Source organism: Phascolarctos cinereus, unplaced genomic scaffold (genome assembly GCF_003287225.1).
Source record: "Phascolarctos cinereus isolate Bilbo 61053 unplaced genomic scaffold, phaCin_HiC Scaffold_5;HRSCAF=322, whole genome shotgun sequence".
Taxonomy (NCBI): domain Eukaryota; kingdom Metazoa; phylum Chordata; class Mammalia; order Diprotodontia; family Phascolarctidae; genus Phascolarctos; species Phascolarctos cinereus.
This window is the reverse complement of record NW_027555958.1, coordinates 73408814-73422435: the sequence shown is the minus strand read 5'-3', so window position 1 is coordinate 73422435 and position 13622 is coordinate 73408814. Positions and strand designations below refer to the sequence as shown.

At 37.5% G+C, this 13622-nt stretch overlaps 1 protein-coding gene across 2 annotated transcripts in view; it reads right to left on the bottom strand.

The window, feature by feature from the left end:
- Positions 1–1395: 1395 nt before the first annotated feature.
- DPYD (dihydropyrimidine dehydrogenase) overlaps positions 1396–13622 on the bottom strand; it is a 1011926-nt gene continuing 999699 nt past the window's right edge. For both annotated transcript variants that reach the window (XM_020999593.2, XM_078155001.1), the window contains exons 22-23: positions 6447–6587; positions 1396–3110 (exon numbers count right to left, since the gene is read on the bottom strand). In XM_020999593.2, coding sequence (XP_020855252.1) covers positions 2940–3110; positions 6447–6587 — 312 coding nt within the window. In that variant the 3' untranslated portion in view covers positions 1396–2939. The remainder of the gene's footprint in view (positions 3111–6446; positions 6588–13622) is intronic.

Below are 13622 nucleotides of genomic sequence, written 5' to 3'. Positions count from 1 at the left end.
GTGTGTCTGTGTGCAGGTGCGCTTGTATACCCTGAACCTCCCAGGTGCTAATGTCCTACATCCCAAACCACCTTGTTATTTTCATTTGTACATGGTTTGTTCATACTGACATATATGCATATTGTCTCCCCAAATGGAACGTGAGCTCTTTGAGGGCAAAGTCTATTTGACTTTTGTTTGTATCCCCAGTATCAAGTCTGAGTGCACAGGATGAGAAGTGTGAATGGGTTTTGATCTGAGGGAATAACTCTAATATTGATGTAATAAGATGCTGGACAGGTTCAGGAAAACTTGGGATCCAATCCTGCCTCTGATACTGCCTATTGGACCACTTAACTACTCTGAGACTCAATCTATGCAACTCCTATGATCCACCTTCTCCTCCTGGCACATAGTAGTTGCTTAATTAATGCTTCTTGATTTATTGTTTTTTTTTTGTGAGAAGTGATGGGTGTTTTATTCTGTCTTTTATTACTCTATAGTTCACGTTTACAGTGTGGATAAAAACTAAAGATCTTTCTTTAAATACTACCATGAAACTGGTTAGATAAGGGGAAATGCAGGTGAGAATCAAGAAAGTGCACTATCTTGCCATCATGCATCATGACTCCAAGGCTTGGCATCTCTTCAGGTACCCTGCAGAAGCTATAGCAAAGATCTCCCTGAAACGTGTCCACTCTTTTTTTTTTATGTGTTTGAACCATGATCAGAGGAGGTTGCAGAGGTTATGAATTACCCTTTTCTCTAAGCCCCATTAAAGGACACGCCGCCTGTCAGTCAACTTTCTGAAGAGGATTCAGGGCAAATAGGCACTGAATGTCTCCTTCTAATGTTACCCAGAGATATGATGAGCTCCCAGGGTGAAAAATATTCATCTGAAGCAAGGAAAATGGATTACGATGACATCTGGCAAAGTTCTCTTCCAAGGAAACTAGTAAGTTTTGCTAAATAAAGTGCTTGTATATTGTAGCCATCCTTAGATAATGTCCCTCAGCCCCAAGCTACCCCCATCCTAATGACAACAGTAAAGAAGGGAGCCAGGGTAGCAAGCCACATGTGGAGCTGCCAAGGGCAGGCTGCCCATTCCTTCTCATTGATTTGTGCCCATAGTCTGTCCCATGGTACTATCTGACATGTGCACATTTGGCCGGCTGGGAAGGGATGGAATTCAGTAAGTGTTAAGAGAGTCATCATTGGCAGGGACCAAAAGAGCACTGATTGTTTGTGGGGTTGGCACAGGAGTGCAGCATTTAATTTAATATAATACTACCTCCTTTACCTGACATCCTGGACCAGGCATTTGGCATCAATTTCAGAAATGAGACAAGACTGCTTCCTAGAACAATCCACATGGCTGTGATTGGGTTTTTGCAAAAGAATTAACAAAAGGCTGAGTTGCTTAAAATTGTTTTTACTTCATTTGTGTTTTATTAAACATACAGAGACTTGGTTAAACAAGGATTTCTAAAAACATACAATTAGAATTTTGAATCTTCTTTTAGATTTTGCTATTTGGCACAGCACTAGGTAGACATATCATAGCTCATTATTACCTTGCTGATAGATTTATCTTAATATATACTAATGTAATATAGAAATTCTAAAATAGAAAGACATATGAGAATATTCTGAAAAGTAAAGATTAAGCAATACTATATGACTGAGCAGTGTCAGAAACTTTTATTTCTTTTTTGACTAATATCTAGTACTGGAACATAACTACTAATTTAAAGAGTAGGAAAAGAATGATACTGTAAAAAAAATTACTTTATTTGTATAATTTCATTCTTGAGTAATTCAATGCATGAGCCATCATATAATTTAAGTTTTGCTCAAATATTAATTAGTATATTTTAATTGTAGTAAATTTTTATTGGCATATATCTGTGAATTCATTGGTATAAAGAACTTCTGATATAGAAATATTCATTGATATCATAGATAAGTACCTTATTTTTTTTTTTTTACTTAAAGTCTTTGAGAGTGTTCTGGGGTCCTAAAAGTTTCTGACTACCTCAAAATCACACAGCCAGTGTGTGTCAGAGGCAGAATTTGAACCCAGGGTTCCCAACTTGCATGCCAGCTCTGTCACATTCCCTCTCAATATGTAATTTTGGAAGTTATTCAAAATATGTAGATTAAGTTCATTATACAGTAGAAACATGGCTGTAGATTAGAACTTCATACTAACAGCTCAGAGCTTAAGAACAGAGACTAAACATTTAAAGGAAAACAGTTTTATTCATTAGTACAGATTTTAGATACCTTTTTCAAGCAAGAGTGCAGGATGGCAGTAATGATGGTAGTTAGCAAACACTTATGCTTTGTATCTGTGTATGTACCTAGTACAAAGCAGAAGCTAGGTTTTATGTTGGCTGAGAGTACTTAATCCACCTTTTATAACCCTATTTAAAGCTTCCTTTCTTTTCTTTCCATAGTAAAATAACTTGCTTCACTTGTGCTTTATGGAGCTAATTACATTTTCGAAGAAACAGTGTTAAAATTAAATGTAATTTTTAATTATAAAATGTTTCCCCGGCAACGGTTTTCTTGTATGTTAAATTGCACTTTGTTCCAAAATACTTAATTTCACTTACAATTAGGAATTAAAGACAGAGCCCAGCACAGGGTAATTTGGAAACTGGAGCATTAATTGCCAAAGAAAAGTTAATGTTTCTCGACAATGGACAGAATTGACAGAAAACATCTAATTAACCAATGGATAGCTAATGCCTCACAAAAGTTTTCCCTGAAAAAGAATCATTAGAATTTATGACTATGGGCAGTGTGGCCATCAAGGTTATTATTATTTTGTTGCTGTTACTATTATTATTCCTGTTATTTTTATGTAGAGCGATTTAAAAATAATGATCTAATTAGAAAACATATCCATTTCCACTGGTGACTTTCAGTTCGCCACAACTGTTAGACTAATCACCTTAACACACTGGATTCACAGCTAAGGGCAAGCCTCTCTTTGGTTCATAAGGTGTTGTCCTGGAAACCATTTTGATGCAGTCAATAATCGGGCAGACACTGAGACATAGAGTACAACCCGTACAACTGTCGTTGACGGTAGGCAGGTGGGTGTCAGGATCAAACTGTATAGCCTGCAAACAAAAATAAATGGTGTCGATGTCATTCTTGGGAAAGGTCAGGCGTGCCCCCCACTTTCCCATCTGCAGTAGTATCATGGCTAGAGAAACCCTTGCCAGAGTTCGGTAGTGTGACTATAGCAACAGTTTAGCTGCCAGGAAAAAAGAGAGAAATGGGGGTAGGAGGAGGGAAAATGGGAGAGAGAGTGACCTCTGCATTAAAAATATAAAGGTTTAAAATTCCTTAAGGATATTTTTCTTCTTGTGAGGAAACATTTCTCAGCAACATTGCAGTTCAATTTGTTTTGAGCAGGGGTCTTCTCAGTTCTGGAGGGGTTCTTGTCTCTGGGAGGGTGGCTCTGCTGCTTTTATGCGATCCCTCTCCCCCTTCTTCCCTCCCTCACCAACCCTTTTATCTCTTCATAATCTGATGGAAAGAAATAGACATGGGAAACACATCGCTGGGTCACCAGGGGCCAGATTTGCATGGTTGTTTGAGGACTTCAGGTATTACATCGAAAAATGTATCTTGGACTTTTTGAATGTACAGGATGTGGTCTTTTCTATGTTCCTAAACTCTTAAGTTTCACAATAATTTTCAATATGGAAAAAGTGTTAACAGTTTTTCAATGTAAGAAGAATAAAACTCCCCCCCCAATTTAGAATCAAGACTTTTTTTTTTATGAGGAGGGGAACAAAAATTAGTTATAAACCAAGTAAATGTATTTCAATAGTAGGAGAATGGTGTGCCAAATCCTTTGTATGTAAACAGTTCAGTGTTTTTGATTTAGTGACTCTAAGGTAATCTTACATGAACAGCAAAGTACCAAAGAGAAGCCACTTGTCATTATATTTTCTGTTTACAAAAACATGTGATCCTTGTTGCTTAATTTTTTTTCTTTTTCAAAATATGTCTGAACCGAGGTTATACGGCACTGAAACTCATTCTTGTAGATACTTTAACCTTTTCTTTAAGATATTTCTTCTATGGAAGTGGTTTCCATATTTTGTAAGATGAAATTTGTAGTAGGGGTTTAAAGAAAGAAAATTTTCCTTCAGTTTTTTTTCCCCTTTACATAAAAAGAAATCCAAGTGACATCTTTGAAGGGACTAAAAAGATACTTGTGTCTTAGAAATCTTATGCTTTGAAAATTTCAGACACATAAAACCTTACATTGAGTTGAAGATTTAAAATTCTGACATTTAAGCCTTTTGAGATGGCAGAGACAAAAGAAGGACTTTCTAAGAAGAGCCAGTTATTTTATGCATGATTTTTATATTTTCTCCATTATTGCTGAGACTCCATTATATAAGTTAAAGTAAAATTCTAGCCTTCGATGAGAACAGAAAATGTCCACATCCAAGGCACAGAACCCCATATTTTATGACTTTAGTTAAAAGATTTCTAGGTCTAACCACTTACACACTGGCTAATTAATTCATTATTGTCTGTGACATAATTATTATTATTTAGGCTATCTCCGACAACAAAAAAAAAACCAAAACAAAAACAGACTATAACTTTTTCAACAAGAAATGAGAAGTAAAGTATTGGAGTAGAAACTGAGTGACAATAATATTTTTAGATCAGTTCTAAGGTTGCAAAAACACATATACAAACAAGTCTTCAATTATGAACCATCAGAAACTGGAAAACAACTTGTAGATTTAATCATTATAATTAAATTAAATAAGCAAAATAATGCAGGAAGTAAGCTGTATCTAACCTTTTGTTGTAAAATGACTAAAAAGCACCCTGTAGACATTACCAGTAGGATATTATTACTTGCCTAGAAGTGATTTTCCTCAGACAAGTAACATATTTCTAAGAAGATCTTATTTTCCTTTACTCCACTGTAGTTACGAGTCCAATTATTATTGTAAAACATTTTATTAATAATCACCATATTTGGGGGCATTTGTTCTAACACCACCACTCCAAACCCAGCCTCTAAAGGAAATTCTGTATCCCATTTAGCCACGCCATACTAGAAAATGAATTTAAAATTTTAAAACAACAACATAGAGATATAAATACCTCACATTCATATGCAGACTCTATCTGGGGTAAGACCTTTTTTTTTTTCTGGGCAGATAATATTTTAGACCTGTGATTTCATCTATGGGGTGAACTCCCAATATGGGAATTCCCTCTGCCAAAGGAAATCAGTAACTTCTTTAAGACTACTACATCCTGGGGCATAGGATTATAGATCTAGAGTTTAAAGGAACCCCAGAGGCTATTAATTTCAACTTTCTCATTTTATAGAGGAAGAAACTGAAGGTTAAGTGACTTGGCTAAGGTCCTACAGGTCCTGAGTGTCGGGGACAGGATTTGACTCAGGTCCTTTGAATGTTTAGCCAGAGCTCTCTTCTACTGTATCATGTTGCCTCCACTATTGAGAGGTCGTGTGACCTGTCCATGGTCACACAGCCACTGTGTGTCAGAGACCAGACTTTACAGAGTATTTCCAAGGCTAGTTTTCTCTATCCATTATACCATGCATCCTTTATCATAACATAGCTGGTATCAGCAATAAAAGGGTTAATTCATATTATTCCTCAATCTTTGCAGATGAAATAGAAGTCTATATAATGCTCCTGAAAGAACAGTTAAGAGTTTCCTGAAGTCAATAGCAACCTGATCTAGGATAGACTACAGGGAGTTAAACAGTTATTTCCTTCACTACATTCCATTCCTTATCTGAAGCCAGTATCCCTGGGGGCTTTCCTATAGAATTAGCTCTCTGGCAAGGAGCAGAGAGCACTGTTTCAGGAGTTTATGGCTACCTGCAAGGAGCAACAGTGACCTGGGAGCATGGCAGCAACATTAGTTATCTATCTTTGAAAGCTGCAAAGAAAGTTCCATGGAACTCACCTGTCCAAGTGACAGGTAGTTTTAAGCTCATGTATACCCGTTTTAGGAGCTCAGTAAAAACTGAATGGAAAAGAACCCTCTCTTAGTGATAAGGGTTAAGCCAAAAAAGGTACTTGATATGAATCTTTTGGTAAATAATACTGAGGTTCACCAATAAAGCACATTAAATTTTTTTCAATACTGGCAGCCACCTGTGCCTTTCTTTGGCCTGGGTTTCTCCTTCCCATAAAATGAGTTTTACCTGCTACTGCTATTAAATTATCATGCTAGTGTACTTTGGCTTACTTAGTATTTTAAGCTATGGTTTCCTTCCTTAATGGCAGCTGAAGAGGATGGGAAGATACATCAGAGGTGAAGAGAATACTTGGTGCATCCATGTTTAATCACATGCTTAGCAACAGAATTCTTTTTGTCAACACATCCCAACATGACACTTTCCTTGGTCTTTTGGCTAATTTCATCCATGTTCCTACCTGGTATCCAGAGTCATTGCAGGTCATGTAGCATTTCCCACAGTTAATGCACATTTCTTCATCAATCAGAGCCACAACTTGCTCTATTTTGCTAAGTTCATCATATGTTCCAATGTACTGCAGTGCTTTCCCAATTATGTCCTAGAAATATAAAGCATTGATTGACTCACTTAGAATGTACATTTTTGGGTGTTTCCACATCTAAATGAACATCACTTTGAATTTTAACATGTCACTGGTTAGTAATACAGGAGGCTTGGGCTGTTGTACTTCAGATTGCATGAAGCAGATAAAATATGTTAATGCTCACAAAAATTCAGAATGTAGTTATAGCTAAATCTCTCCGTCTTCTGAAAAATGGGCCATCTACATATCTAGCTTAGAATGATGTGAGCTCATTGCACTGGATAGATATTCTTCTGTGTTATCTTGACCAGCATCCCAGGTCTCCTTTGGAGGAGAGAGGACACTTTAAGTAACCAAGAGGAAAGATAAAGAATGATGGCTAATGTTTTCATGCCTGAATACTTTAATGGACATCTAAGTATATAGAAAAACAGATAGATGGGAATAAGGGAGGAAATGCTATATGTGTGAATGTTATAAATTTATTTCACTGTGCTTAGATTCTAATTTTCATTTAGCACAGCTATCTGGCAATACACCCACCTGTCACATCTTGTTGCTTAATTATCCAATTCTAGAAGAATATATTTCACTATTAAAATATTCTAATTTATGATAATAAATTAGGCCGATCCAATAGTCAGATCAGATGTGCTTTTACATTTAAAGAACTAGGTTTTTCTTCTTTCACGGCTGAGGATTTCTAGGCTGTTATACATTGCTTTGTTCTTCATATTAATTGGAAGTGTGCTTAATATGTAGAGCACAGATGATGTTTCATCAACAATAAAACATACTTTGTTTCATAAAACAAAACAGGCGATTGTAACAACGTTTGTCAATGCAGGGCACTGTCAAGATTTTCTGCTTTTGTTCCTAACTTTTAAGAACAGATTCTTCAGTTTGTATTCAAGGTCTGTATTCCAGGATGCGTGACTTTAGCTTAAAACAAATGGAAAATGGCCATGTTGGCACATTCTCTCTCTTTTTTTTTAACAGGGTTCTTTGCTCATCTCTCATTGCTTTGACTCATTATCTCTTACACTTCTTTACATTTACAACTGTAAATGACCCTTTCGCATTCCCAGGACTAGTAACAATACAGTTTTCAAACTAAAAATTGATCAATACTTATTAACCACCTATTACATCTCAAACATTGTGTTAAACTCTGTGAACGTAAATAAAAAAATAAGAAGAATGATGCTAATAATAGCTAATATTTATGTGGTCATCTAGATTTGTAAGGACCTTTATATATTTATCATATATTGGCCTGATCAACCATAGTCAGACACACTATACCTTGAACCTGACATAGTGATGTCATTTTGGTCCTCTTTGAGCACAGACAGCCACCACAATGTATACAAATGTGTGTGTGCATGTACATACACATATGTATATGTATATATACAAATATATGTGATAGCTAGCATTTGTATAGTACCCTAAGGTTTGCAAAGCATTTTAAATATGTTATATTTCATTTGATTCTCACAACAGCCCTATGGGGTAGCTGCTATTATTATTCTTATTTTATATATGAAGAAATATTGAGGCTCAGGGAGTTGAAGTGACTTGCCTAGGGGTTAAAAAGCTAGGTGACTATGTGAGGCAGGACTCAGATCTTCCTGAGTTCAAATCCAATATTCTATCTAGCTACTTAAGATAATCCCTCCTCTCAAGGAGCTTCCATTCTAATCCAATCCAAACCCTTGTTTCTTTAGGGAGAAGAGGGCTTAATTATTATATAACAGGGATTTCCAACCTTTCCCTCCAAGGCTAAGGATAACCATGGCTAAAACTTCATCACCCAGTAGCCACCAGTTGTAGGTGGTAAGCTTCTGGTTAGTTAACAAACTAACCTGGTTCTTGGATACTAGATATAATAGTTCCTTACCAGGACTATAGCCAAAGCCTCTTCACCTTGGAAGACCCAACTAGAACTCACAGTTGCCTTGCCATAGCTTTCAAGAACCTAACGAGATCACCTCTACATCACAGGCATGGTATGGGACTTTGGTGGCAATATTTACCAAAGGTGTCTGCCAGTGTTGTGCAGGAGGCACAAAGTCCAACTGTAGGAGGAACTCTTTAAAATTCTCAATCAATCAATCAACTTACAAAAGTTTGCCTGGCATTGTACTGATTGTGTTTAGCTCTAGAATAACACTGGGTTTTCCCACTGAGATCCATGATCACTTGACAGAGGACAGCCTCATCACATAAAGCAAAAAGGTTCAACAAAGTATGCACATTGCTTGGATTATGCTATTTAGTTGTGTATAAGTATTGGGATAAAAGGCATCATCAAGGAACTCTCATGCTCAACAAGTCCAAAAGAGAACTGAGAATTTCCTTCCAAAAAGAAATATGGTTGTTGTGAACAGGGAATTGTCTTTGGACTTGGTTTCAAGTTTCACCTTTGACATTTAATGGGTAGGTCTCCCCATGCAAGTCACAGAACCTTTTAACACTCTAGTCCAGTGCTTCTTAAACTGTGGGTTGCGACCATAGTTTAAGAAGCACTGAAGGGGTCTCGAGTGGAAAAAGTTTAAGAAGCACTGCAGTCAACTCTTTAAGACAGGAAGTTGCCTGGAGGGCATTGACTTGAATTAGAAGCAGGAGTCTCTTCACCTGGAACCTATCCCTCCTCTTTCTCTTCTGTTAAACCTTCCCTTAATCTAAACATTCCCATTTCTATGAAGGCACCACCATTATCCCAGTCACTCAGGTTTAACCCTTGAACTCAACGTCAACTCTTCTCTTTCTCTCCTCCCGCCATATTTAATCAGTTGCCAAGTTTTGTTAATTCCACCTTCAAAACACTTTTGTATTTGTCCCCTTCTCTGAACACCACCCTAGTCCAGGCCTTCATCACTCCTCATCTTTAGCTATTGCAATAGCCTCCTAAATGATCTCTGTGGCTCTTGTCTTGGCTTTGCAATTCATCCTCCACAAAGCCACCAAATCAATATTCTTAAAGAACAGGTGTGACCAGGTAACCCACTTTCCCCCCCTCCCCCCCACCCCTTCAAGATATTTCTTTTTGCTACCAATTGCCTTTACGATAAAACAAAAGCTTTTTGTCATTTAAAGCTCTTCACTATCTGACTGCAACCTATTCTTTCAGATTGATTTCACATTATTCCCCTTTGTGCAGTTGACATTCAAGCCAAACTGACTTGGTGTGCTATTCCCTGTACACAACATTCCATCTCTTCTTACCTCTAGGCTTTGCTCAGGCTGTTCTTCATGTGTGCAATTCTGTCCCTTCCCATCCCACCTCTTGAATTCTCTAGATCCCTTCAAAACCCACTTCAAACAGCATTGTCTTTCCTGCTTCCTTGAGTTCTTATTGCCTCCTGAAACTAGTTTGTTTCTTTGGTATGTGTGTATGTGTTGTTTTCACCCAATAGAATGTAAACTCCTTGGGGGAACAGTGTATTGTCTATCTCTGTAACCTTAGTGCTCATCAGCACAGAGCCTGGCACAGAGGAAGTATTTAATATGCTGAGTTGAACTGAAATGTGCTTTGAGGTTTGTTAAACAAAGATGATGAGCACATATCATGATCACAATTTGTCGGACCTTGATTAATATTTTCCAATAACCTTGTGGAATAAATACATGAAGTGACTCTTTGGCTATGAAAGGCTATGCCTGACTGATGACAAAACAACCTGTCATTTCAGTAAAGACATCGGTCAAAACAGTCATTGGCTGAACTGGTCCACTGTTTAAAATGATGAGTTGATTCAGTCAAAATGATCACACAGGTTGCCCCACTGACAGTCTCATAAGCAATATAGGGTTTTGTCAGAGAAGAGAGCCAGTGTTTCCAGCTCCCTTTCCTGAAGGAAGTAGTTACAGAAGCACAGAATTTTTCAGGGTAAGAAGGGACCTTAGCAGTTATCTAATCTACCTCATACCTGAAAAAAAAAATCCTTACTACAATACCCCTGACAAGTGGTCATCTAGATTTTTCTTGAAGCTGTCTAGTGATGGAGAACTCATTAGCCCTTGAGGCACACCATTCCACTTTTAGACAGCTCTAATTGTCATAATTGTTTTTCCTTATATCAAGCCTGAATTTGCCTCTTTGCACTTTCCATTTCCTGGATCTATCCATGAAGGCCAAGCAGAGAAGTCTGATCCTTTCTATACAGAAGTCTTTCAAGTACTTGAAGACATTTAGGATGTCCCTCCTGAATCCTTCCTCTCTCTAAGCTAATCATTCCCAGTTCTTTCAGCCAATCCTCATGTGATATGGGCTCAAGGCTCTTCACTGTTTTGTTTGTTCTCCTCCCCTCTGGGCATTCCCCATCTTACCAGTGTCTTTCCTAAAATGTGGTATGTAGAATTGAGCCCAGTGCTCTTGGTGTGGTTTGATTAGCTCAGAGTAAAGAAGGATTATTACCTCCTTGTGCCTAGAAACTACTCATATCAGTGTAACCTCCAAATGTATTAACTTTCTGGAATGCTATATCACTCTACTGTCTCATATTGAACAATCCACTTATAACCACAGATGTTTTTCAGACAAATTGTTGTCTAACCATGTCTCTGCCATTTTGTACGTGTCAAGTCAGTTTCTTGAATTCAAGCTTAAGACTTTATATTTATCCCTATTAAATTTCATCTTATTAAATTCATCCCAATGTTCTAGATAGCCTGTCAAGGTCTTTCTGGATCCTGACTCTGTCAGCCTGTGTTAGTTGTCCCCCCCAGCATTGTGTCACTGGAAAATCTGATAAGTGTGCCACCCATGCCTTTATCCAAGTCATGGATGAAAGTGTTAAGCTATACAAAGCCAAGGGCAGATCTCTGGAGCATTCATTGGAGACCGCCCTCTACGTTTATATTGAACCACTAGTGACTACTAATGGTCCTATGCTGCCTGAGGAGGCAAACTTTCCTCAGATTTAGAGCAGAATTTGAGAAAATAAGTTATTAAAAACATTAGAATGAAACGTGAAATTAAATGGGCTAAAAATATTTGGAGTCTGTAGTTCTTATAGTTGTGTGGTATGACAAAACTTCCCCTTCATCTTCCAAATTTTCTAAGGGGAATTTCCATACACTGTTATCTGAAAATGGATATTTGAACTTAAGAAATAATGATAATGGAAATATAATAGGTAAAGTTATACTTGCATGAGGTACTAAAAGAAATTATTATTTCACATAGTTGAAGAATCTACACATTAGTTAGAAACATAAAACCTTCAAAGAACATTGAAAGGCTAGATGAACCCCCTGAGCACAAACCTTGTATCTTGGAGTCAGTTGAAAGACAGAGAATCAGTCAAGCACATATGGTTAGACAGGCCTCTATTGGGCCACATATCTTTGGAGATTAGGGAAACTTGTAATCATTATTCAGAGATGGGTGTAGATAATTGAAGGTCAAGAAATTTGTTCCAGGCATCTCTTTTGGGGGAAAGCCCCAAGAATAAGTTATGCTAAATTCTTCACACTGTAGATAAAACGCCCAATTTGGAGGAGAGAATGCAGAGGAAGGAAGATATGTATCCTCACCCATCTGTTCAACACATGTTGTCAAACTCATAAAGGGCCCTAGGATTCAGTTTAAATCATTTTATTTAGCTAATTATGCTTAACAGTACATTCTTGATTTTGGGGGATCCCTAGCCAATTGATTCCTTGGCACAGACAACCAAAAGCATTCAAAACATTAACATCTTCAGTATTTCTTGGGAACCATGAGCTGTTGTTAAAAGGTTAGTTCTGAATTGGGAGAAGGAAGAAGGGGAAATTCACACCTCTTTTGAGTTATGCGCATGCTAAAACATTTTGATTAAATATTAATTTCTATGCTTTTACTAGCACTATACGATGTGTCATTTCCTGAAAGTTCAACTCAAGGTAAGTGGATATAAAGGATAGATGGTATTTCACTGTAAAATGGTAATGGATAAAGATCCTGGATTTGTTGCCAGGTAGTACATAGTACACAGAATCTCAGAAATGGAAGAGGCCTTATACATGAAGAAACTGAGACCAAAAGACTTGAAGTGACTTTCATAAGCTTTAATAGTAGGTAGGAGAAATAGGAATGTAACCTGAGTCTCTCACTTTCCAAGCCAATATTCTTTGCCTGTGTCATCGGGGCACTCAACATCTGTCCTGGTACCAGAGTTGGATTACCCTAAAGGGGTTTGCCTGAAATATTCTGTACTCTTCCAGTGGGCAGGGAGGCACAGCAAAGCATATGCTGGCAAGAGAACTAACTCACTTTCTTTATCTACCCTACTGACATCAGTCTCTACAAAAGCCACTCTTGGAAGATAGGTCTAGATCTTTCAGCCAGGCAATTACTAGGTTCCCCAGTCCCGATGTTACATGTCCTTCCTCAAGACAACACCAGGGAAATCGGCATTATGTTGTTATTGAGAAATAGGAAAATATTAAAAGTTGCTAGTTCCTTTCTTTTTCTGAACCCTTAATAACCATAATTCACATCATTATAGCACATAAAGGTTTACAAGGTGCTTTTTTTTCTCATGACAAGTTTGTGAAGTAAACAGTACACATGTCATTTTAGGATGCAACGAGGATTCAAAGATGTTAAGTGATTTGTCCCTTATTCCTACCATACCTACAGTCAATACTCAAGTTAAATGATTAGATGTTCTTTGATTATTTCATGGATGTAAATCTCCCTCTTTCTCTGTCTCTTTCGCTGAATTGTTACCTTCTTAGGGACAGGGAGTCTGTCATCTATGTTCTTTATTTCCCAAAATGCCTCATGGGTACTTATCAACACTCTGAGCAAGTAGAGTACTTGGGGATAAAAAGATACAAATATTAGCTAACATGAATAGATCTCATTTACCATGTGCCAGGCATTGTGGCTAAGTGCTTTACAATTATTATCTCATTTGACACTCACAACAACCCTGGGAGGTAGATGCTATTTTCATCCCTAGTTTACAAATGAGGACAGTGAGGCAAATAAAGGTTAAGTGACTTGCCTAGGATCATACACCTAAGTGTCTAAGGAGAGATTGGTGAGCATAGGTA